Raw genomic sequence first — 25,237 nt, 5'->3', positions numbered from 1 at the left:
TCGTGTGCAGCGGGGCGTGGTAAAGCCAAATTGCGTTATCCGCCTGCCAAACGGCGTAAAGTCTGCTTATTAAAATATTAATTGAAAGTGGAAGCGCCGATAACTGCGCGCGGAATCGACGAGCGAGCACCAAACAAGCACCCGACAGACGACAGCCAACAGACAACAGACATCCAACAACAATGGCGTCCATTTCCGTTTCCCTTTTCCTTTTCATGTGCCGAAAAGCAAACACTGCTGATGTGCTGCTTTATCGCCCTCATAATTACGGCATAATGAAAATGCCAGACACGGGCAAATAAACGGCATCGGCATCCCCCAGCATCCCTGGTGGCGCTCACCTGGAGACCACACACAGAGCTCGTACAAGCCAAATGGGGGGGTGCCCTCGTAAAGTCGGGCGCCAGATACAAAAATATCCAAGAATAACGCATAAAAATGCTGAGCGATACGCCTCCTGGCTGGCTGTCCTCCCATGCCCAGCACACACACTCGCACGCCCCTCTGGCCAAGAAATAAGCATAAGCCTAGTTAGCCATCATCAAGGCCAGGACCAGAACCAGAACCAGGACCAGGACAGCAGGCCCAAGCTAGCCGGCAATTTGGAAGACGCTGCTGCATCCATTGTTTTACGAGCCATAAACATTAACAATTAGGCGGAGAGGAGAGGACCCGTCGAGCCGTTATGATTTTAACAACTGGCTTTAATTAGAAAAATACATTAGCATGCGCATTAGCCGGGACATGGAACAAGGAACATGGAACATGGAACAAGGATTCGGGACTCGGGACTCAGTTGCAGTGCTCCTGGACACTGTTGCTGAGGGGGAAGAAGAGGAAGTAGCCGACTCCCGCGCCGAGCAGCACGGCGCTGCAGAGCCACACATTGAAGCTCATGAAGACGAGCATCAGCAGGAATGAGATCAGCACCTGCAGCATGTGTAGAAAGGTCTGGGCCATGTGCAGTGGTGATAGATAAAAATCCCACGTGAAGGTCTCGCTCGTCTCCTGGCTCTCCACAGCCGGCAGCGGCCGGCCTGGGCCCGGCGGACCTGGCGGATGAATGTGCGAATGGGCGTTTGCCGCTGGCACTCCTTGGGCGCTCGATGTGGACAGTGCTTGGCCGCGCGAGCCGCGCGTGCCTGATACGCCGAACCGCGGCCAGGCTACAGAACCCGATGTGGTCTTAGCGATTTTAACGCCCGATGTGGTCTTCGGCCGTTGAGCGCTCGCTACGGACACTGCTGGGACGACCGTTGTGGGAGTAGCTCGAGCGTCCGATGTCGGTGCAGGATTGGGGGCAGATGTCGGCACGGTGTGATCACTGGATGAGGACATGGCCAGGTCCCCCAGCGTGGATGTGGACTCCCCATCCGATATGTATGTAGCAGTAGTCGGTGGTGTCGGTGGTGCCGGCGATGCTCGGCGCACCGGGGGCGGGTGATACACATACGCCTGTACGTCCTGCCGCCTTAACAGTGGCTGTGGCTGAGGCGGTGGCTGTGGCTGTGCCTGTGTATACTTGGGGCTGCGGATAGTAGTCGTAGTAGTTGTAGTGACGGTAATGGGGCGGACTGTAGCGGTCGAAGCCCCCCACTATCCGCCGCCTGCGACGCCGAAACAGATATTCGCGCAAGAACTTGAGCGCTTCGTAGAGAATGGCCACCATGAAGATGCCCAGGCAGGAGACGGCCAACGCCAGCCGAGTGTCGCAGTGCCAGAACTTGAACAGGATAGTCTCCGTGTAGCCACCGTGGAAGAACATGGTCATGCCCCCATGACCCCCGTGCCCGCCAGAGTCATGAGCCACCCTGTGGATGGGATCGCGGTGAGGATGCAGCGTGACATCGTCGTCCTGGAAATAATCCATTCCTCCGTGGTTATGCCTCGGACTCATAATGCGACTTCGACGCTTTCGGTAGTTCGCAATTCAAAAATGTTGACAAATGTTTCACTTTCTCCACAGAACTCCAAAAACTTTCAATGAAACTATGAGATATTCTAGAGCACTTGAAGTATTTCCCAGTGTGCAATTCGATTGGGATTCCAATTGAAACTATTAAACTACAGGGGGAATGTCGAAATGTCGAAATAAATAATAAATAAATTATCTCTCGCTCTAATCTCTCACTGATGTGTGTCATGTCGGTGTGTAATGAGAATCCTTTGGATAAGTATCACCTTCCCTTACAAATCTGACGGGAAATGTACCTCAATTTGTCTGCAATTGATGGTACACGCTCCTCACCACTGGATAGGCGTCAATTTCGACGGATTCCACTGCCAATTCTGGCAAATCATTAACATAAATGGCATGTGGCCAGAGCTGTCTGCACTGTGTGGGCTCTACGGACTCGCCGGACGCCAAATCAATGCAGTTGTGCCGTGGCTGAGCGAGACAAGCGGGCAAATTTGATGCGGCTAATGGTAATGGGAATCATTTTTCATTAGACGCGCGGAGGAGACGGACTCCTGACATATTAATAAAGATTTAAGCGGGGCAGGCACCGAAATTAAGATCGCATCCACAACATCCACGGCATCCACTGGCAATTGCTCACGAGTCTACCATTAGATTGTGTAATACTAAATATTAATCATACGCACGCCGCGTGGTGCGCGCCGAGTTAATTTATGGGCCAGCCGCTGATTGCCAAACGGAACGGGATTTTTCAGCCAAAACGTGCTGCAATCTTTTGTTTGCCATTTTTTTTAGAGTGTACGTGAAGACATGAAAGGGCGACAGGGAGGCTGGGGCGCTGGTACGCTGGGAGCCATGGGCGAACAAAATGAAGCCACTAGCTGTCGGAGGGAACGCCTCACTGACCGCCCATTAATGCTCCTCCTGTTCTTGTTCCAGTTCCGTGCAGGATCCGGCACATTAATCATTTCGAATGCTTGCAGCAGCCATCGCAGCGTGGTTTTTCCGCTTTTTCCGCCAGTTCTGTTTTGTTTTTTATTTTTCGACCAGAGCTCACACAAAAAACAAAAGGACATCCACGCGGGCCACAACGAGCCGCAACGATCCGCAACGGGTCCGTCCCACTCGCACAACAAAGTGATTCCTGCATTAAATGCTTCTCTTTTCTATGCCAGCCCCACAGACCTTAATTGTCAAGACGGAAACAAGGGAGCAAGGAAGGAGGGAAGGAGAGAAGGCAGGAAGGCTCACAAAAAGCGCAGACACAGCCCAGACGAATGCTGAATGCTCTGGGGAAATGGGAAACTAATGCACACTTACAGGAATCCTTGGATTCCTCTCCTCCAACTTAAGTTGAGCAATGAGTTTTCCAAGAAGCTTTTCTTTACTCTTGTTACACAAGGCAAAGCTGCACTGTCCATTGTCCATTCTCCATTCTCCATTGCCCATTGTGTGCAGCCCGACCCGGCTTAAAGCATCTTGGGAGCTGGTCCCTGTCCCTATCACTGTCCCTGTCTCTGTCTCTGCCCCAAAACCTGCTGGCCCTTCCGTTCCATTCTTTATCAATTGTCTCCTAGAGCAAAGCGTTAATCATGCCACATTTAACGAAGCCAAAGTCGACTGCTCCCACGGGGCTCTGCCCCAGATTTCGATGGTCAAAGTTTTGCCGCGCTGCTTCCGTCCGTTGCTTGCCTCCTGTCAATGGATGGCAGCCGAATCAGCGACGGCAATGAATTAGACGAAAGAATGAAAAATGTTCTACGACAAGCCCAAAAGCGGTCCAAGTAGAATGTAGGGCAGCACGCAGGGCAGGGCAGGACAGGGCAGGACATGGCAGGGCAGGGGCATGGTTCGTAAGGACCCGGGCAGCCTTGCGTGTAATCGCGCTGCTAAGTCCATTTAATCAACTTAATTTTGTACAAATTCCCAGAAATTTCAGCTCACTTTTCCCGTACTTTCTTCACTTTCGACTGGGTGACGGTGACGTGACACCGGTCGGCATTTAATAAAACATTTTCTACAATTATAACAAAGAAGAAGTGTGCAGAGGCAGTGGCAGAGGCAGAGTGAGATTGAGAGGCTAAATGTGTCTCTGGGCTGCAGAGCAGAGCAGATGCCTATCGCTCCATGTTGAAATGGAGTTGTTAGCGCTTGAAAGAATTTATATAATTTAATTTGAATAAATCTACACAATTTGCAAAGGTGTGTGTGTGTATTCTTTTGGGTTGAATACTCATATCTGACGGATGGATACGTGATACCTTTGTGGATTTATCTGTTTGTAAAATGTGAGTGCTCTGCGGTTAAATAACTTTCACTAAACCCTCAACTCCATCTTGACTGGGTTTCACATTTCTTTGTTTGAGTCATTGAATACTCGCACAAAATATTAAATTGCAATTTTTGCCGAGATGCTACTTTGATATTTATTAAATTTAACATCCTCTAGGAGGAAGCCCTCAGCCCCTATCCGTCTACCATCTGATAGTCATTTTGTGGATGGTCTTCACTTTTATGGCTGAAACTGGAGCTCATTTCTGTTTCGTCTCGTCTCGTTTCTGGCAAAAACATTTTGAAATTTGTCTTATTACCTTACAGCATTGACATTTGGCTGCTTGCGGCGTGGGAGGGGCTATTGATTTTCGATTTTCGATAGCGCTATCGGACAAATCTAGCTGCTCGTAAGTAGTCACTTTAGCTGCCGCCTACACAGCTGGAACTGGAACCGAACCCTCTGAAACATTCTAGACGAGAGGAGAGTGCCACTTACAGGAAATTGAGCTCAATTGGGGGTTTTTTGTTACGTGCCACACTCTGGCGGCACTCTGGCACGCTGGCCCTCTGGCCCTCTGCCTTTTGCTTTTATTGTTTTTCGGACTTTGCCAATTTTCAGTGTGGCTGTCCAGAAAAGGGTCCTGTCTGCCATCCCCATCCCCCATCCCATTTCCGCTGTCTGTTGATTTATGTGGCACATGCTTGTTAACACTTCATGGCTATGGGCCCGACAACTACGCACACTTTCATATGCGTATGTACATATATTTTTCTAACAACAGACCCTGTCCCTGACAGCCAGCTGCAGAAGCAGCACAGCACAGCCCCGACGATTCCCGTTGTTTCATAAACGTCGTATTAGTGTCACGAAAAGCACTAATAGAAAAGTGCCGAGCAGAGCTGCAACAGTTTTGCTGCAATCGTCAGCTTTTCTTCATTTCGTCGGAATTTGAATGCAAAAATCCGCTTAACTGAAAACGGGCATCCTCCTTCACATTCACATCAAGCATCCCACATCCTGCATCCCACATCCTGCATCCGTGGATGAGTGGGTGAGTGGAAGGCGTGTCCTTGTGCTTGGTGTATTTTTTTGGCTGGCTGCCGGAGCTCATAAAGTGGCATCCCCGCATGTACGGGCGTAAAATCATCATTTATCAGCAGGCAGCCAGGCAGCCAGGAGGAGCTCGGAGCTCGGAGCTCGGCGCCCGAAGCTCTCAGAGTTCTCGTAGCTGGAAACTGGTCCAACTGCTGGCGCCGTCAGATCCGCATCACTTTGTCATTGTCATACCCTTTTTCAAGAGCTTTTCCCTACATCCTGGAATCTCTGCGAAAAGTGGCTGCCCGCCCAGATCTTTCGCTTCGAAGCATTCGCCTTGTTTATGTCTATGCCTTGCCCCCAAAAAGAAATATAGTGAAATGTGCAGATATTTGCATGGGGCAAGAACGGCACACGGGAATGGCTCCTCCATCCTCCATTCGCCATCCGCCACAGATGTTTGTTAGTTCTGTTTGCCTTTTGATATTTTCGCCATGTTGGCGCCAGCTTTCGCTTTAGCTTCCGTTTCCGGAACGTGCATTCTGCACGTTTGCCCAACTTGTCACTTTCAATGAGCAGAATGCACTCGAATGGGAGAATAAGAGTCTGATTCTGATTCTGCCTCTGATTCTGCCTCTGCCATAGACGCTTTTTGTGTGTTTGGGTTAAAGCCACTTGCAGCCCCGTTAAATTTCCCATTGGGCTGACATTCTGCTGCATTAACTACTGCCGCCAGCTGCTGCACTTCGCTTCGCATTTTCACATTTTCCATTTGCCATCTGCCATTTTCCATTTGCCATTGCATACTGCGAATTGCGCTCTTGTTGAATTTGAATTCAATTCTTCTTCTGCTGTCGCTTTTTATGAATTCTGGCATAGAATTTAATTTCCATGGCACACTTTTTGGCTCAAATTCTATGGGACACTGTCGGACACCGTCGTGACGGACTGAGCAGATACTATTGAAAGACCCTGGCTGGCACTTTGTCGCAGCTTCAATAAATGTCACTTTTTAAGAATGAAAATTCACTAACAAAGGGGACAATTTAGAGTAACTTGAAGACGCAGTAATTGGGCAGAGGTATGCCCCAGGGCATTTCAGTTGCTTGTGGCTGTGAACAGGGGGAACAATAGACTTGACGGGTACAGGTGGCAGTGCAGTGACAGCTATCCTCCATAAGTACTGCTGTAACAAGTTTCAAACTGATTGCCAGGTATCCCGTAGTCGCAATAATCAACTGAACTCTGAAATCATTCAACTGAATGAACTTATTTCTTCAAGTGAAGAATGACCCTTGCAATTTATATAGAATAGAATAGAACAAACTGGAGACTTGTTTAAATTACATTTATACGGTTTGCCTTTTATTTGATGCATTAACTTTCGCACTGCACTCGTTGGAAAAACAGTTTTCAAATGCAGTCCTGCAGTTTGTTTTGGTAAGCTTCACTCGGAAAGTGTTTTGTTTTGCTTTTGTTTTGTTATATTTACTATAATATTTGATGTTTGTTTTCATAGAGAACTCTAGTTACTCGTACTCGTAATATTAGCTGGGCTTTAGCTTAGTTTTTTCTTTTTTGTCATGGTTTCTTCTCATGAGTGTGGGAGGTGGGGGTGTGGGGGTGTTGGTGTGGTATGTAAATAGTTTTGATAGTTTATCTCTCGCTTGCTTTTGTTTGTTTTGGTTTGGTTTGGTTGCTTGTGAATATCATTATCATTATCGTTATCATTAGCATTACATATACATATACAGATACAGATACATACAATAAAAACATGCACACTTAGTAGACTTCGACTATATCTAGATGCTTTGTATAAGTAGGTGTTGCGTTTGCGTGTGTTGCGTTCCGTCCGATGCAGCTTCGATTCAATCTAAACATAAAAGTAATGCTTAATGTTTGGTATCACAGAGAGGCGTGACTTTTTCATACAAAATACATACAACGAAGGACTAATGAAGAAAGTTACAAATTACAATATTATAGTGTTTCTCCCTTGAGCCTGAGCCGCGACTACCTTGCACTCGTACAATATACATACATATGTACATATGTATATCTAGTTTATCGTTTATCGTGTATAATATATAGACAGAGCCATTGAACCGTATTTACAGAGGATAGCTTCTTCCACGGAACACACTAATAATATTAATAATAATTATATTAATTATATTAATTATAGTAGCTTTTAATACGTATCTAGATTATTCATTTAGGTTTATTTTTGGCTCTGTTTTGAGTATCTCGCGCAAATCAACTAACGTTTAAGCAGGGGGGGGGAGTGGGTGGTAGGGGCTAGGGGCACTACGCAGGATGGGAGGATGGGAGGATGGGAGGATGGATATCAATAGATTCGATAACGATTGTGGCTCATTTCCGGTGCTGATTGTTTTCGAAACATAAAAGGAACCGTAGAAACCTGTCACAGTTACAACCGTGTGTGTGTATGTGTACGTGTGGATACTTATAGTTCTACCTGTTAAAATTACAACAACGAGTTACGTTTAGAGGAGTCGTCTACATATATCGCACCTACACACGTGTGTATGCATGTATAGTGTGGTCCTAGGCGGGGCGGGGCGGGGCGGTGCACTACTAACACTACTACATACAAATACTCTTCTTCTTATTCTATCCGTTAGGGTGCTGGTGTGTGCGTACAACTAAATGTGTGTGTGTGTGTGTGTGTGTGTGTGTGTGTGTGTGTTGGAGTGAGTGAGCAAAGATGGCCCGGGAGCAGCATCCCAGCCTTAGAGAAAACTCTCTCGGGCGCCGTGACGCTCATCGCCCAGCATCACCCGCTGCGAGGGCGGCTCGCCGTACTGATCCTGGTAGTAGTTCTCCCGCATCATCGTGTTCAGGCTGGAGCAGCGGAAGTAGAGGATCTCCTGGAAGGGCTTGCGGAAGTCGCGGTTGAGGGTGGCGTAGATGATGGGGTTCAGCAGCGAGTTGGCGTAGCCCAGCCACAGGAAGAGGGAGGAGAGCGAGGGCGGCACGTGCATCGTCTCGAACGGCCGGATGAGCGCCAGGATGAAGAAGGGCAGCCAACAGATGGTGAAGGCCGACATGATGATGCCCAGCGTGGTGGATGCCTTCTTCTCCTTGGCCAGCTGGAAGCGGAGCTTTTTGTGGTGCGGCGACCCCAGGAGGCCCGTGGAGCCGCTCGCACCGCCCCCGCTGCCATGGTGGCCGCCGTGATGACCGCCCGACGGTCCGCCAGTGATGGCCCCGCCGCCACTGCTGAGTCCCCCACAGGTGGAGTACGTGAGGGAGGTGTTGCCGACGCTGCTGTGCCGTTGCCCGTTGCCGCTGACCAGCTCCGTGTGTCCCGGCGGCGGATCGGCGGCTGTGGGCGATCCCTTGCCGTTGAGCGCCTTCTGGAGATGGGTCTGGGCTCGCTTCTCCTCGAGGACGATGCGGCGGGCAGCCCTGAAGATCTGGTAGTAGACGAACAGCATCACGGACAGCGGGATGTAGAAGGAGCCCAGCGTGGCATAGATCTGATATGCGAAGTTCTGGCACACCGTGCAGATGGGCATTCCGTCCTCGTCCTCGTGCTCGTTGCCCAGGATCAGCAGCGGCGGCAGCGAGATGCAGGCGGCGGCCAGCCACACAACCATCACGCAGAGCATCATGCGGCGGGGCGTCCGCTTCACGCCGTACTCCAGGGGCTTGGTGATGGCCAGGTAGCGGTCCACGGAGATGGCGCACAGGTTCAGGATTGAGGCGGTGCAGCAGAGGACGTCGAAGGACACCCAGATGTCGCAGAGCAGCGGACCGAAGTTCCACTTCTCCAGCACCTCGTACAGCAGGGCCATGGGCATCACGAGCAGGGCCACGCACAGGTCGGAGAGGGCCAGGGAGACGAGCAGGTAGTTGCAGGGACGCCGCAGCTTCCGCACCATGCACACGGCGATGCAGACCAACACATTGCCCACCACGGTGCCCAGGATGACAATCAGCAGGACAAGGCTCACGAAGATGGACTGCAGCGGCGGCAGGACAAACTCCCCGGCCGCGAACTCCTCAATCAGCAACGGGGTGTCCGAGAGCGGCCCCAGAGTGGCGTTGTTGTCCGTGATGCTGCTGGTTATCCCCTGATGGGCTATGATGGCCACGGGACTGCTGTTGAGCGATGCGGAGTATGGATATGGCAGCGCTGTCGTCGCGGTAAAGGCAGCCGCGGAGGCTGCCGAGGACGAAGCGGCTGCCACGGCTCCCAGGAAGGCGCTGCTGCTGTTGAAGTCCGTCACCGACTCCGACTCCGTGCCGCTCTCCTCGAGCCGCGGTGGAACCGTGGTGGCCGCCTTGGCCGCTGCATAGGCCACCCAGCTGCTGAGGAAGAGTATCAGCAGCGTCAGTGTGGCGGTGGAGATCAGTGTGGTACGGTGGTTGCTCTGATGGCGTCGCCGTCGAGCTGCCGCTGCGGCTGCAACGTACTCCGGCACGGACGAAGCCATCAAACGGGGTTCTCTGTGTTCCAGAATTGCGGTTTCAATTCGTCAGGGGGTGGTGGCGACACAGCACTAACCTGCTGCTGCTGCTGGTGCTGCTGGTGCTGCTGCTGCTGCTCATCATCATCATCTGGATCATTGTGTTCATCATCGCGTAGCACCGCTAGTGCCGCACAATGCCTTGATTTACCCTTCGCTGTTGCCGTGCAATATTCCCGTCATTAATCATAATTTCAATAAGAATAAGTCGTCTTATTAGTTTCCTTCCCAGCTCCCAGATGGAGCTCAGCTTCTGGCCTCTGGCCTTTGGCCTTTGGCGTTTGGCCTTTGTGTCGCTTGATTACTAATTTATGTGGGCTGGGCAGGCCAGGCGTTTGCTTAATAAAAACGTAGCTGCCGGCTGCCTATTAAATGATTTCGCTTGATGTCGCCCAGAACATTGACTTTTATGGGTATTACTCCACTATATCTATACCGGACAATCTCCGGAGTGGCTGTTTGTGGCTGGGATTTATGGCTGGAGTGGATCTGTTCTGCTGATTGTCGACGGCCTGCAAAGAGTAAAAGAAGCGAAGAGAATATTACATTCTGGTATTTATGAAGTGCAAATAGGTCGGTATTAAATTCCCAATTTAAATTCTCATTCTGCCATAAATCTGTCGCACTCGCAGCTCGCAGCTCGCAGGCTTCCCCGTCTCGTGCACGCACATGTTGCCCTAATGATGCTCACAGTTGTTACAATTTCCAGGGCATCGTTTTTAAACAATGAAACACAGAAAGAAAAAAAAGGAAAATAAATAAAGAGAGCGAAGCAGCAGAAGAAAGAAACAAACCGCGAACGTTTTCATGGCCCCACGGCCCCGCGGCCATTTTCGCATGGTTTGTGTACTCGCTAAGCATTTTCCTCATTTTCCACGAGTCATCCTTGCGGCTGCGGCTCCACACTGGCGTCCCTTTGTATTAATTTTCATACTTCTTTTGATTATTGAATCGTTGGGCGGTTGCCATGCCCCACAAGCCGCAGCCCACGCCCACGTCCACGCCCAGTAGCACTTGACGCTCTTGAAAATGCGAAACAAATAAACAAAAGGACAGCAGCTAAAAGGCGGCAGCTCGTCTCCCGCCTTTATTGCAGCCATTTTGGCTGGCAGCTTCCGTTTCGCAATTTTATTTATTTCTTTTTCACTGCTCAGCCTCACCTCACCCTCACCCTCACTCTTGCCTTGCGGTCAGCAGTCCTAGAAGTAGAACCGCGACCAAAAGTACGAGTACGAATTTGGAAATTTCTCTCCTAATTGAATTCCATTTGAGCCTCTGAAAAGCGGTCGTCGAACCGAAGGGCTCGAGCTGCCACCGCAATCGGGGACTGGCTTTAAAAAATCACTTGGTTTGGTTTACGGGCTGCGCTCATTCCTGTGTCTCGGTTTTAGAATTTATTGAATGTGGCTGGCAATCGATCCTGACGGAGCGGAGGAGGAGGCTGGGGAGCAAGTGTCTAGACGGCCAGACGATGCCACACCTGTGCTGCAGGTGTGACCCTCTTTGCCAGAGTCAAATTTTTAAGTGAAACAAAACAAAAATTAAATGGGGATTTGCATCATTAAATAACTATTCTAAAGGTAATTTAAAAACTGTGAGGCAACGAAATAGGATTGGGTTATCTATGAGGGGAGTCTCCAAAGCTTTGCCGTAAAGGGATTCCCCTAATTTGCTCCCAAAGTTGATGAGTTTATTCTGTGATAAATGTCATTTTCTATTCCTCTCATATTTGCATAATTGTTTGTATCACACCTCATCCCTGATGGCATCAATATCAATCGCCCCGCAAACCGCAGCAAACTATGCAGAAACATGCCAACGAAAATTGGTTGGATATCGGATAATAGGATGGCATAATAATTACCAAACTCTGAGCGAACAACATTGTGCGCTGCTCATTATTGTTTTAATTTTATTTCGAGTGCAACGATTTTTGGAAAATTCCATCTCTGGCGGAAAATTGTCTGTTGGTTTCACATTCGCATGGCTGCATTTTGTGAGTGTGCACTCCAATGGGGAATGGACACCAGTGTTAATTATGCTAATCAAGCGGACACCAGGCGGTCCCTGGCGATGCCTGGCAGGGGGTTTCTGACATGGACATGGACAGGCCTCTTTGCGAGAGTTGGCCAATTATTTGGTCAGCAAATAACAAATCGTAAGCCGCTTTAAGCTTCGGGGGACAGTTGCCAAGTCGGACTACCGTTCGGATGAATTCTCCCGGCAACAGGACATAAATAATGTAATTTAATTATGAATTGTTCGGGGGAAGGACGTGCGACTAGGGCTTAAAATTTCCCCTCATTTCGTTGCTGGTCTTTTGTGTTATTGCCAAAGCCGACAGCGGCCTAAATATTCATAGGTTTTAATATTTATGTGCCACGACCTGTATGAGAGACTTTCTTTTGGTTTTCTTCCCACAGAATCCACCTGGCTCGACTTTTGATTGCCACCGCACGACTGCCACACTATTTGACATTCCTAATACGTTCCCGAGCCCGCAGCGCACAACTTTTTAGATGCTTGGCAATTTTCCTGCCCAGCCCAGCCCCTCTGCGGCAGCGTCTTGAGGTTTGCCGCAGTCGCTCGACGCCGCTGACAGGTCGGGCTGCAGAGGGCCCCAATTTCTTGTCCTGAGAAACAAGTATAGTTGCAGAACAAATATAGTTTTAGTTTGGCTCTGAAATTTGTTGGGCAAACTATTTTGCAGATGCGGTGCCTGATTTCCGACTGCTCTTGTAAACTATTTACTGCGGCGGAATGAGCACGGATTTCCATTTTGCTTCTGCATTATTAAGTTCTGTGGAGAGGAGGATTCACTGGCCAATTCATGGCTTTCCTTTCAGTTAACACAAAATATATTTTATGACTGCGCTGACGCTTGCAAATCCTCAAGTTTTTCTCCCCCAACAGAATAAAGTGCTTTTTAAAATCAGCGAGCGTAAACTTAATTTTCCAGATTCAGATATCCCCAACAATTGTTTCAGTCACCCGAGCCCCACAGCAGGAGCAGGAGCAGCCACGAGGACGGCATCCAATGCAGTTGATGGTTGCAGTTTATGGTCTGCTGCGGACCTGCTCCTCCGCCACTCCGCCACTCTGCCACTCCTTTGCTGTGGTTTGGCTTGGCTGGCGCCGGCACTTAAGCTTTTCGTTCTTTTGGTCTTTTTTAACAGACAGAATTTTTAAAGCTGAGCAGATTTGCGGCTGAGACTCGAAAGTCACGAAACAAGTGACTCACTCAGGGATATAATATAATGTAGTATAATAAATCCTTGAAGAATAAAAGCAGCCCAGAACGGTGCAGTCGGGTGGCTGCATAATGAGATACCCGCTACGCAGTCCCAAAAGCTACAGGTGCCACTTGTTTCCTTTGATCAAAGGAGCCTCCAGGGAGCGCAGATAAAACGTTTCCTTTGTGTGTGTATCGAATGGCAGACTCTCCTGGGATATTGGTTTCTTCATTCTGGCTGATAATAGCACCGAATCTACCAAACTTCTTCAAACGGGTAAAAGTTAAGTGTAAAAGTTGGTCAAATAAAAAGCTGCAAAGGGCCAAATCTGTGCTGTCCATGGGTCGTATGCGTAACTCATTCCATGCGCTCGTCCGCAAGCGAATTTCAATTACAAAGTCATAAAATTTGATTTCTCATGACGGCTTTGCTTTCAATTTTGCCTGCTTCGGTTCGCTGCCTTATTTATATGCCATCAGTCGTCCTCCGTTCTCGGGGCATTCGCTCCATGTTCCCTCCAAGTGCCTCATGTAATTTCAACCTGACACATCACACGGGGGACGGATGCACGGGACACACTGTCTGACACACGCCTCGAGAGCACACCAAATTGCTGTAAATGGATGCGAGTTAAAAAGCCAGCAATTTTAAATTGCCGCTGTCGACATTGGCGCCCCCTTCGGTGGCAGGCTGACTGGCTGGCAGCTTGGCTTGAATTGCGGCAGGGGGCAAGCATCAGAAGCAGCAGCAGCAGCAGAGCTGTCGAATTTGTGGCAGAGGGTAGCACCATCGCCAGCACCAGCACCAGCACCAGATTCTTGCGCACTTGATGTTTATGTGTCAAGCTGCTGCTGGCTTACATTCCCTTACACTTTTCCCTTTTCCCTTATTTTTTTTGTCGTTCGTTGTGCGTTGTGCGGAGGAGCGTTGGCATGGTTGTAAATAATGAATGCGTTGATTTCGAATCATATATTTATGCCAGCGCGCTTACACTGTCCAACAAAGCGAGGGGCCGAGGTTGTTTTCCCCTCTTTGAATTGTGGAATTGCTATTGCTATTCCGTTAATTTCTTCAGGCATAAGATGTGTGTGTGTCAAGGTCAGGTACATCCCTCATCTGTGAGCCACAAAAGTATTAAGTGCTTGCCATTAATTTTGTTTGCCAGTGCTGTACAACACAACAGTTCCGTTCGTGTAAAATGGCTGCCATATGTACGCGTTACAGGAAGTCTGATGGGTGCTCCAGTGTCCCAGTGTATGTGTGTTTTTGTTTATTTGTGTGCATAATAAAATTTGTTTCCAAACATGTGTAGAAAACAGAGAAGAGGGAAAGGGAAGAAGGGAATTTGCTTATCTTTGGAGGCCCTCTTCCCACTATACCCTACCCCATTATGGTGTTGTTTCTGGCCTGACATTTTCACTGGTGTTTCATTTTTGGTAATGCCTTTGCATTTAAAGTTCACGTGGGCGTATGAGTGATACGATTTGCATATAAGGTACACGAATTTATTTGCCTGTGCGTGTGTGATGTAATAAAGCATTGAGTTTTCCATAAATTGCTCCGCCCTGAAAATAAATACATACATATGTATGTACGTACACTTTGCTTTTGCCATTTCCAGTCGACAGCAGCAAACATTTACATATTTTGTTTGCCTCTTTTGTTATTTTCATTTGATTATTTATGGTTGGTCTTCTGTTTTGGGGTGGGGGAAAAAAGGCGATGATTCCCTGGGCCAGCCCAGACCCAGACCCAGGCCCAAGGAATTTATGTTCGTTTCGTTCCTTTCCCGATATGCCGCCACATAAATGTTCGTTTTGTCAAGTCAAACATTTGCTGGCGTTGTTGTCTCCCATTTTATAGCTCACTTTGTTGCTTTGTGTTTTTCTGCACAATTTATTGGGTTTTAAAATTATTTCTCTGGCGCGCTGTGACATCATCATAAAAAAAACGTACCATTTCGCATTTATTCGCGGCAACATTTGAGCAAAAAAGGAGCCTTTGTCCCCTCCGATCCATTGTCCGCCCTGTGCCTCATTGTGTGGCAGCAAGACGACTCATGTTACTCTTTTGGCCCTTTGGCTAATTGTTGGCCAATTGCCAACCTATTGGGTTTTTTTCGGGGCACAGTCTCGCATTTCAATCAGTTTAAAAAGTCACAACGTTTCAATTGATTTGATTGTGGCTCAGACACAGGGGAATGAATCACTTTGCTGCTGATACAAAGCACATTCTGCCTGCTGCCTCCTGCCTGCTGCCTCTGTTGCTGCTGCTGCTTTAATCTAATGCAATCTGAAGCAGCTCCTGCTGCTGCATCGCAGCAAAGTGCATTGCATCTCTGGCCCCCAACAATTTTCCACTCAATATCCTTGTCCCGACTTTTATGAGATTGCTAGCCAACGTCAGCATCAGCTGCAGTATCAGAGTCTGATTCAGCTTCTGCTTCTGCTGCAGCTTTAGTGGAATGCCTTCTTGGCCATGATCCCGAGAGTGAGTCATAAAATCTTTTTATATGGCTGTCGGATAACTTTGTCTCTTAATTGAATTGTTTTGCGAGCCCCGCATCAGCGTCAAGTTTACACTGGAGACTGGAGAATGCATTCATATCCTCGCAATAATGTCGATATTAAATTCCTTCCACCATGTTGGTGGCTAACCTTTCACTGGTAATTGATTTCCTGCTAATCCTGTACTTTCCCCATGCTCTCATTTCGCTTTCCCATTCACTCACCCTTTCTTCCTTCTTCTTTCTGTTTTTTTCCCCGTACGGCTGTCTCTCTTTAGGGCTTAGACCTCTTCAGACCTCCTCAACACCTTGCCTGCAATAAAAGAGATAAGTTATGAGGTGTGTGTAAGTAATTAAAGAACCTTAGCGCATAATGAGAGTCGGGCTTATGCCTCGGGCACTCCATCACAGCTCCAGACTGGGTATAGAAATCCCCACACTACACTTCACCGTCGTTGCCTGCACCCTTCCCCAAAGGGTGCTCTGACTTTCCCATGCGTCTACTGACTGTTGGAAACTCTTCATCTGTAGGGGCATCCAGGGCGTCGGCTTGAAAGCTTGAATCCCTTCTTTTCTTATGTAAATATAATAAGCCCACCTTCCACTGACTGCCACCTCGTGTGTCTGCTTGAGACGGCATCAATCATACGCCATGTTGTGCTGCGTTCAACGGTGGCTAAACAGGCGGAAACGTTGAATAGCTGCCGCGTACCCACACCCACACCCAAACCCAAACCGACACCCATACAGACACACACGTGTACGCACTCTGTGGCAAGTTAGAAAATTGAAAATTTATCGTCTAGAACAGTGACAGACTCACAGCAACACACGCACACAGAAAGAGCGAAACCGCAACATGAACAGCGCGCGCTAACAAGAAACTGTCAGCAACAAATTTAGCTAGCAACAGTAGCAACAACAGCAACCTGCAACATGCCCCTTCAACTAGGTTGAGCTGTTGCATGCGCTTCATCAACGTCATGCTTAGCCGCATTTGAGACATTGTCGGCAGGCCTGGCTGCAGTAAGTCGAACACCACTGTGCAGCAGACTAGAACGGAGATGGCGACGAGTGCCACCCAGTTGCACACACAACATAAAAATTGCAAACATGCAGCAGCAGCTTCCCCAGCCAGACAGCAACAATCTCAATCACTCAGTTCCCAGTGACTTTGGGAGCTCAATTTTGCTTTAAAGAACTCCGCACAGAGATCTGATAACATCGAGAGGAGTTCCAAAAACCAAGTGACTCTTCAGTCCACAAATTATGTGGGGACTACTGTTCATTTGTGCTTTGAGAGACGGCTAATTTATAAATGAAACTCCATTTAAAATCCCATTAAGTGCAGAGGCAGATAGAATGTAACAAGAAAAATAAATTAGAAAGCCCAAACGAAAGAAATGAACAGCTGCAGGGGGCTGCTACACAAGGGAGCATAAAAAACAAATGCATTTACATGCGGCGTTTAGTACAGAGGATAAAGGGAGAAAAGCCCAACGCTCAGGCTTAAGATAATCTTGCAGCTCCGCAATGGGAATGCAAAATAAAAACACCCGTCGCCAGGGTATCAAAATGCAGCAGAGCTAAGCAATTCTGTGTAGACAAAGGCATAGAATTTGACAGGGACTAAAGAGAGACAGAAAGTATAGAGAAGCAGCTGAATATATAAAGAGTGTAGAATGGTAGAGGCACACGTGTGTGTGTGTGTGTGTGTGAGGATATAATATAGTCAGCTTCAGTCAGCGGGCGACAGTTTTTAATTGAGTTCGCGCTTCGTGTGCGGCAGCCACCGTTATGAATGTGGCAAGGACTCGAGCCTGTATCTGTGAGAGCGAGCGCATTATTTGCACTCAGCTGGAATTGACTCGCTTTGCGGTTGCTGCACTTACACGAGCAGGAGGAGGAGCAGCAGCAGCAGCAGCAGGATCTCTGTTGCAACATCTGTGTTTCCCCTTCATGTGTGTTGCTGCGGTGCTGTCGCCAAGATTTTTAATTAAGTTAATGAAGTGCATCGTGTGGTTTTTCGGTCACAAGCAGTGACTTATCCATCTCTATATTAATAAGGCCATTAAAACGGGACACCGCACGGCACTCTGTAGCACTTTTTTATGTACCAAAAGCAATCAAGAGGGCTCCTCCGCCACACTACCCTTCAACTGCATTTTCTGGATAAATGTGCAGCGATCTCTGCTGAAGGGTCTGGCTCTGGCTCCGGCTCTGGCCGGAAATAAGTGGGAAATAAAAATGAAGCTCGAGCGAAAGTAAACATTAAATATTTATGATGCTGCACAAAAAAAAGATTGCAATCAAAAACGTGAGAAAAGTTTCTATTGCATATTTATGTGCGCAGCCAGCGGAAAGCGCATCAAGGAGCAAAAAAGAAGCGAACGGAAAATGCAGGAAAATTGTAAAAAGTGGACGCGTAAATGCTCTACAGCGTAGGGAAGAGCGGGTATTAAATCAATCAATATAGTTATCTTATTTATAGTTTAGAGAATCAAAAACTTGCGGAAATTTAACAGCTGAAGTTGCTTATTACTTCCTTAGGGAAGTAATATCCAGGAGCTAAATCCACAACGTTTTCGACCAAAAGTACGGATGGGTATGCTATCAATCAGAATCTCATAGCCCAGGGACCCTTTTTTATGGGTAGTGCACCGAAAAACATACCAGAACTGACTCGGCAATTCTCTACAGGAACAAACAGCGAATGTACATCAATCATAAAAGTATCTCTGCGTTCAATTCAGTTCCCTCCACTAGCCCATAGCCCAGAGACCTTACTTTCAGCTATACGCGTAGTGCACCATATACCAATGCTCTACAGTACGAGAGAGAGAGAGAGTGAGAGAGAGCTCTCTGTATGAACTGTAATGAATATAAAAGTGTTGCTTGTGCCTGATGGAAACTGTGTGTTCGAGAAGAGTGAGAGGGAGGATGGCTTACTGGGTGTACAGCGGGGCTCTGCACCAAAATGGTTTTCAATTTAGTTAATTTATGGCGCGCATTGTTGGCACCGAAATCGCACTTGCTGGAGCCCCAGACACCCAGCACACACAATGGGCATATTTATAGCCGTTTTATTTTCCCATTTCAATGCAATTACCCAGGCATATATATGTATTCACTGCATATACCCGTACAGATCTGCTTATAAATGGTGTGTTTTTTCAAATGGAAAAAGCATTGTGTAGGAGCTGAAGCAGCGGCAGCTGCGACAGCTTAAAATGCACTCTAAAATCAGGGAGGAGGAGAAAGAGAATACTGCCCGCCCCCCCGATATCCATCGAGTCCATTGTGTGGGCCCAGCTGTCCGAAATGCGGCACTTATCTCATTTTAAAAGTGAAGAAAAAGAGGCCCATGGAGGCCATAAATACTGCTCCAAGACCAGGTTGGAGAACATGTCTGGCTGGCTGCCTGCTGCGCTTGTTAAGTGCAAAGTTTTAACGCTGGTTAGCAGCTGCTAATTAGCATAAAGTTGGGCCAACTTTCGCGAGACTCCGCCGAGAGCCTTTCAGGGACCTCGTACAGTACACTCTCAGACAACAGCAGCCTCTGAGGAAGGTTTCGAGCGAGACAAGCGAGCAGGAAGAGCAGGTCCATTCATTCCGCATTTTGACAGCGTCACTTTCCTAAAACCCTGCCATGACGCTGCATCTCATTCTGCTCGCAAGGATCAGCATCCAGTTCATCCTGCTCATCTGAATCCTGCTCAGACCATTCTCCATCTTCATCTCCATGCTCCATGCTCCTGTCCCTGTCCCTGTCCCTGTCCCTGTGCCATTTCTTATTTCTGCTCTCGACTGGCGCCGGCATGCGCTGTCGTCTTTTGTTTAGCTTGAAGCACGTCTCGCTCATCTCTTTGATAAATATTAGTTTAATTCTTTTGCTGCCAGCCCCACCCAGACTCCACCCCCACGGGCTCCACTCAAGGGCTCAAGGCTGCGGCTGCCGTCAGTCTCTTTAGTGGCTCGTTTTCGTATTTCATACAATTATTCGGCATTTCTTTTTCATCTCCCTCCCTCTCTCTCTCTCTCTCTCTCTCTCTCTTGCCTTGTCTTGCCTCACTTTACTGCTGCGGCCTGTGCTCCATTTGGTGTCCTTTGTCGGGCTTTTGCACAAATGAAAAATGTTAATATTTGCCTTTGATTGAAATCGGAGTATCGACTGCTGCACTTGGCCCAAAACAATTGGTAATTCGATCAATGGGAAGCGGGAAATGGCAGAGAGAAATTCCAAAAAAATTTCAGTTGTTTAATTGATGGAAAATAAATATTTTGAAAAGGTTTTATAAATAAATAAATATCAAAACTAGCCTATGATTCTGGGCAGTAGCTACAGAGCACATCTCGTATTTAATGGATTCCATCAATAGAACACTCTCTGAACAGTGAATCATCGAACGACAGAAGTGGATGACAATTTGTCAGCTGATGAGAGATTACAGTTCCCCTTGATTTCCAATATAAAATCAGACTCACGCAATTGTGTCTGGCGGTGGAAATGGTTGCTGCAAAGAAGAAACCACCTTAATTCGATGCTTTGTGGAGCCATCGAGCAGACAATCCGGGCCAAATCTCGTGGCTCTATTAGACGGCCTGCAATTTGGCTCATTCAAGGCGCACAAACGCACACACTTTGAGATACTGAGATACAGAGATACTTTCCATTCAATGGTAACGCAATCAATGGCAGCTGAAAATTTCTTTTGGCTGGCGATGGCGCTGCGCAGTGGCTGTGGCTGTGGCTATGACTTTGAGTGTGGTCTTGGCCAAAACTGGCAATTGCCAACTGCCACACACAACCTTGATGCATTTTGGTTTCGTTTCTCGTTCATTGAGAGGAAACTGCTGCGTCTGCTGGTTCATTCATGGGATCCACATCCACACTGATTTCTCCTCTCCCTCTTTGACAAGCTGCCTGACATTTGCCAGATTTTCCGACACGTTTATTGCATAGAATATCAGGAAAGCTTTCTGTGTCTCTGTCTTTGTATCTGTCTCAGTGCCCATCCCTCCCTCCATCGAGTCGACATTCGCTTTGAGCGAAATTATGATTCGGTGACAGGGCCAGGCCATGTGACGTTTAAATTGAATTTTCGATTTTTAGAATGTTTATTTCCCAAACATTTCGCGTGTCTCTGCTGTTCTGGGGCTATACTATATACGAGAAATATTCTAAATTGAGAAAGAAATTCGCCTTGACAGTGATGTATGTACATCTCAGATCGAGGGGAACGAGCGACAGGTGCAAATGTCATTCCATGGGTCCAGCAATTTGTCGGAAGGAAAAGGAAAAGTTCAGGGCTTGTCAGCGGGCCGCAAACTTTTTCCACTTGTCATGGTACTCTGAGAGAACAACCAGGTGCAACATTGATGGGGATAACAGAACCTACTCTGCGTCAAGTTATGATGGTCTTTACACCGATTCGTTTCGTGAGCTGACTGACCTGTGTTAATTGGTTTTGCTGCTGCCACAACTGCCACGCCACCGCTCGCTCGCTGGCCAAGAAAAAGCAACATTGACTCGCTCGAGGCTCTTTGCCATAAAAATGCAAACAGCATCGGCAGGCAGCAAGGAACCTGCTGCAAACAGACGAAAGCAGACACTTGTTGCAACAAGGATGCAGAGAGCGAGAAGGGAAGGGAAGACATATGAAAATGGCTGCCTGTTGCAGCTGCTGGCTGGCAGCATCCGGCGACCGGAGTCCAGAGTACGGGGTCCGGCGTACGGCGTACCCGTACCAACCCAATGAGGAGCAAAGTGAATTTCACCAAAGGGCCCCGGCAAATAAACGGAGTCGACGGAGATGACGGCAGGAAGCCGACGAAAGAAATATACAATTTAAACGTTTCCAAATTGATTGCCAAGGCCCCAGCACAAGTTGCAATCTCATTTGGCCAATGCCAATCCGAGCAAAAATATCTCCGGCATAAATTGCAAAATGTATTTATATGAAATGCTATAAAAACAAATTCCCTGCAGAAGGGAGAAATCAATCCACTCGCAGAGAAATTCAAATGCAATTTAATAATCGCCGCTTGATTTATTTCAATTATTATAACGATGAAATGAAGACATAAACTGAAGAAAATTGAACAAATATTTCAAAAAAATGAAGACGAGTGCAGATGTATTTTAACTAGTTTAAAAGTAACTTTATTTATTTTATTTTAGATCAAATAAAACTTAAAAATATATGAATTTAATTTCGATTTCCCTCCCTTGTTTATGTGAACCAAAAAAGATATTTCTTGAATGGAAATGGACAAATGAACAAGCCAACGGAAGTGCACTTAAATATGGTCAACAAACAGAATTTGATTGACTTAATTTCCCTTCAAAATTGTTATTCTCGCGGCTAAGTGAGAACTTTTCGAAATTTCTACAGCAGCAGTGAAAAGTGAAAAGAAACTTTTGTGGAAATGCTGCTTCGCTGGAGTGTGGATCCTCCAGCAGCACCTTGGGCCTTGGGCAACGCTGCCACTCTTAACAGTATAAAAATAGCCTTTTTACTACTTTATGCAAACTTGTCACCGAACTGAATGCCTTTCTCCTCTGGCTTTCTCCTTCACTTTGTTGCTGCGCGGGGAAAGACAAGAAGTGGCTTCTAGGTCCAGGGGGGAATTTAATTAAAAAGTTTTTTATACGTTCCACCAGATCCGCAACAACCGTAGCGAAAAAACAACAAAGGACGACAAGATTATGACCGAATATTTGAATACCCTTGCGAGGCGATTTAGTCATTCGATATGATAAGATTTGGCATAGCTATGAACGCATATGTATATTAAATTTAGGGACGCTCAAGGGAAGGCCCTACGAGTGATTGTTTCCTTCGTTGCTGTGCTTTGCAATAGTCAAATTTTGATAATTTCTTTTCCAGATGTAACAGTGCAAACGTCCCCTCAAAATCATCAGACCCCTTACAGCAACAGAGTTCACTTTTGTGCCTATTTTCTGAGGGATTTCTGCCCCTATATAACGGCCTCTTTCCCTCTTTGTGTCTGTCGCTATTGTCTGTTGTTGCCACGCCACATAGTTGCAACGGCAAATAACTTTTGTTGCCTTTTTTAGTGGCATGTAAATTTGTAAATTCATGCATATTTACGCCGGTCCCGAAATAGTTGATCCCAAAGATGAAGCCGAAATGATGCGGCAATTTGCCGAAAGTTATGTGCTGTCATTTTAAGGGCCCTGAACGGGGAGGGGAGGCAACGATGGGGAGGATGATTCGCTGTCAAAGTTGTTGCACATTTGATGCACATAAAATTCGGCGAATGTCTCATCAAATGTTAAGCAGGCAGCGAAATTTTGATTGTCACCCGTTCGTTGCCTCTAAAGCAGAAGCCCCATAACGAGGGAAGTGCTGCGGGAAGTATAGTGGGGTTTGGTGCGGAAGGGGGAGGGGGCAGATTGCCACTTGAGGGGGCAACCAGCATGAATCAACTACAGGCCAACAATGGCTGCGTAAATAATGAACAGAGCCAAATTAAGCGCCAGTTCTTGGTGCTCTTCTACTCGAAGTCCCGTCCTAGTGCCGTTCCGTCCTGGCCATGGCCCATTGAGCGCTCATCCAATTGAGTTAGTATTTGCATTCAAGTGCCAATTAGCTGGGCTTCCAGTCGGGGGCGGAGTCGCAGGCGGATGGTGTGGTATAGGAGCAGCTTCCTCTTTTTGTTCCACCATCAAGGGCTCAGAGCAGTCCGCGGTGCGGTGCGGACTTTGTCGAGGATTTGTCCGGGACTGTCTCAGGCCGAGAGAGGGGATCCATCACAGTAAGCTCCGATTCGCTTGGCTTAATCCCTGCAGTGGGCTGCAATGGGCTGGGCCTCCACCAAAAGTGCATTTGCGGCTGATTTTTTTGTTCCTCTAATTTCCCCACTTTTCCTTCTGTCTGCAATTTCCTCTCGCCACACTGCAATTTGCACAGCTGCCCCCAAAAGCGGAAGTGGCTGACAAGGTTTGGCTAATTGAAAGCCTCTCTCCTGGTGGGGATGCCGCTTGCCACTGACAAGTCACCCATCAAATGGGCGCTGTGATTGTGCGTCTGTGTCTGTGCCCACTCTGGGGGTCCCTCAACTCAACAGACTGGCTCTGTCTGCGTCAATTTAGACAATTCCTTCGATCCGATCCCATCGCATTACCACAAATTATGTCACGTCTTGTCGCAGTCAGAAACTTTTCAAGTGCTTAACTTTTATCGCATAATTGAACTATGAGGCGGTTCAGTTTCGGTTTCGGTTACGGTTCAGCGTCAGTTAAGGCTTAGTTCGGTTTGGTTCGGTTCGGTTTGGATGAGCAAAGTTTTTAATATCAGCTTAAGCACACTTTGCACTTAGTCTGCAGGTTATCGAACACTCGTAGACAACAATCCAGCAAGAGTATAAATGATACACGGACTAGAGGCTGCTCAACTATTCTTTGAGGATCATCATACATGTGTGCAATGATCGAAAAGGACTCATTTGTCTGTTACATGCATTCCCTGGCAACCATATACCCTTGCAGACTGTGTACCTCGTATGCGAAAGCACTTTTACAGCAGAGTGCCGCTTCATGGAGGATTAAAGAGATGGAGATGTATCCATGCATGCGCCGGCGAATCGCCAATCAACATCATCGTCAACGAGGACAGTGACTATAACCGCAGCCATCACAAATGCCATTAGAGAGGCGCAGACCGGTCGAGCTGGGTTAGCCCCCGCCACACAGCAAGGACGAAAGGACATGCCACCCGCACAGCCCCAGCACCAGCACCAGCCCCAGCACCCCAACACCCCACCACCACAGAGCCCCATAGAGTCGAGGCAGTGGCAGCAACCAGCCACCAGCAACCAGCAACAACAATGTCCTCGTGGCATTAGTAACTAGTGCTGCGGCAGGGGGTGGTGGTGGTGGTAGGCGGGGGGTTTGCTCGACTAACGCATCGTAAATTGAGATTTCTATTTATTGTCAGCGACCACAGCAGCAGCAGCAACAGCAGCAGCATCGAGCACCCAGTGGCAGTGGCAGAGTCAGAGGCACCATCAAGTTCATACAACTGTCGGCTCGGACCAGTCACCCACTCAGTGGATGGTGGTCGTCCTCCCTCCGTGTCCACTCCTCCACCAGGCTGTCACCGACTTGACGCGGTCTGCCGACTTCATAAAGTCGCTTAAGCATTTTTAATGGACTTTTAAGTTTGCTTTTATTGTTTCATTTTCATTGCTTTTATTTTATACATACTCGCATACTCGTATCCATTCGGAGGAGGTTAAATGGTGGACGCTTCTACGAGTGTTTGCATTTCTGTGTATTTATCTAAGGGGGACGAAGGTGCAGCAAAAATTAATAACAAAATTTCTCCATTCTCCCCGGACGATGATGGCTTGTGAGGGATTTGGTGGGATTAAATGTGGAAAAGTTTATTAACAAAAGATAATCCCAGAATCCTCCGCTTTTGTCAGCTTTTTCGCATCTGGATGAGAAAGGATTTTGGTAAAAGGAGAGGAAGGTTAGCAAATCTTTCTAGTTAATTAAAGTTAGTTAAAATTATTTATTTCATCCGAAATTTGCTACATTCACTAGTTCGGTGAATTGAACACATATATTTACGTATTTGTATTGCAATCAACCGAATGTCTATCTTTAATCAAGAATATACACATTTCGTTGCGAGAAATGGAGCACAGCACACACTCCTCTGGTGTCCTTTTTGTGGCGTACTCGTGTGTGGCTGCCTTCAGGCAACGAGAGCTCCGCAAATACAATTAACAATAGTT

General features: G+C 47.5%; 2 protein-coding genes and 1 non-coding gene across 3 annotated transcripts in view; all 3 read right to left on the bottom strand.

Annotated features, from left to right (window-relative positions):
- Positions 1 to 755: 755 nt before the first annotated feature.
- Positions 756 to 2,009, bottom strand: LOC111068359. Its single transcript, XM_022357803.2, is given in 2 exon segments — positions 756 to 1,335; positions 1,337 to 2,009. Coding segments are annotated over 2 exon segments (1,077 nt in total). The 5' UTR covers positions 1,871 to 2,009; the 3' UTR covers positions 756 to 792.
- A 5,552-nt stretch (positions 2,010 to 7,561) lies between these two features.
- Positions 7,562 to 10,057, bottom strand: LOC121403765 (5-hydroxytryptamine receptor 1). Its single transcript, XM_041591584.1, has one exon. It carries the CDS (start codon positions 9,695 to 9,697, stop codon positions 7,988 to 7,990), a length of 1,710 nt encoding a protein of 569 aa, XP_041447518.1. The 5' UTR covers positions 9,698 to 10,057; the 3' UTR covers positions 7,562 to 7,987.
- A 9-nt stretch (positions 10,058 to 10,066) lies between these two features.
- LOC111068339 overlaps positions 10,067 to 25,237 on the bottom strand; it is a 49,771-nt gene continuing 34,600 nt past the window's right edge. Inside the window, exons 3-4 of the transcript XR_005967466.1 lie at positions 15,695 to 15,782; positions 10,067 to 10,242 (exon numbers count right to left, since the gene is read on the bottom strand). This is a non-coding gene — a transcript (uncharacterized LOC111068339). The remainder of the gene's footprint in view (positions 10,243 to 15,694; positions 15,783 to 25,237) is intronic.

The sequence above is a fragment of the Drosophila obscura genome, unplaced genomic scaffold, assembly GCF_018151105.1.
Source record: "Drosophila obscura isolate BZ-5 IFL unplaced genomic scaffold, ASM1815110v1 contig_150, whole genome shotgun sequence".
Lineage (NCBI taxonomy): Eukaryota > Metazoa > Arthropoda > Insecta > Diptera > Drosophilidae > Drosophila > Drosophila obscura.
This window is presented reverse-complemented; position numbering and strand designations above follow the sequence as displayed.

Excerpts from the sequence above, each read along its gene's own strand:
- LOC121403765 (XM_041591584.1), bottom strand. The coding sequence starts at position 9,697 with ATGGCTTCGTCCGTGCCGGAGTACGTTGCAGCCGCAGCGGCAGCTCGA.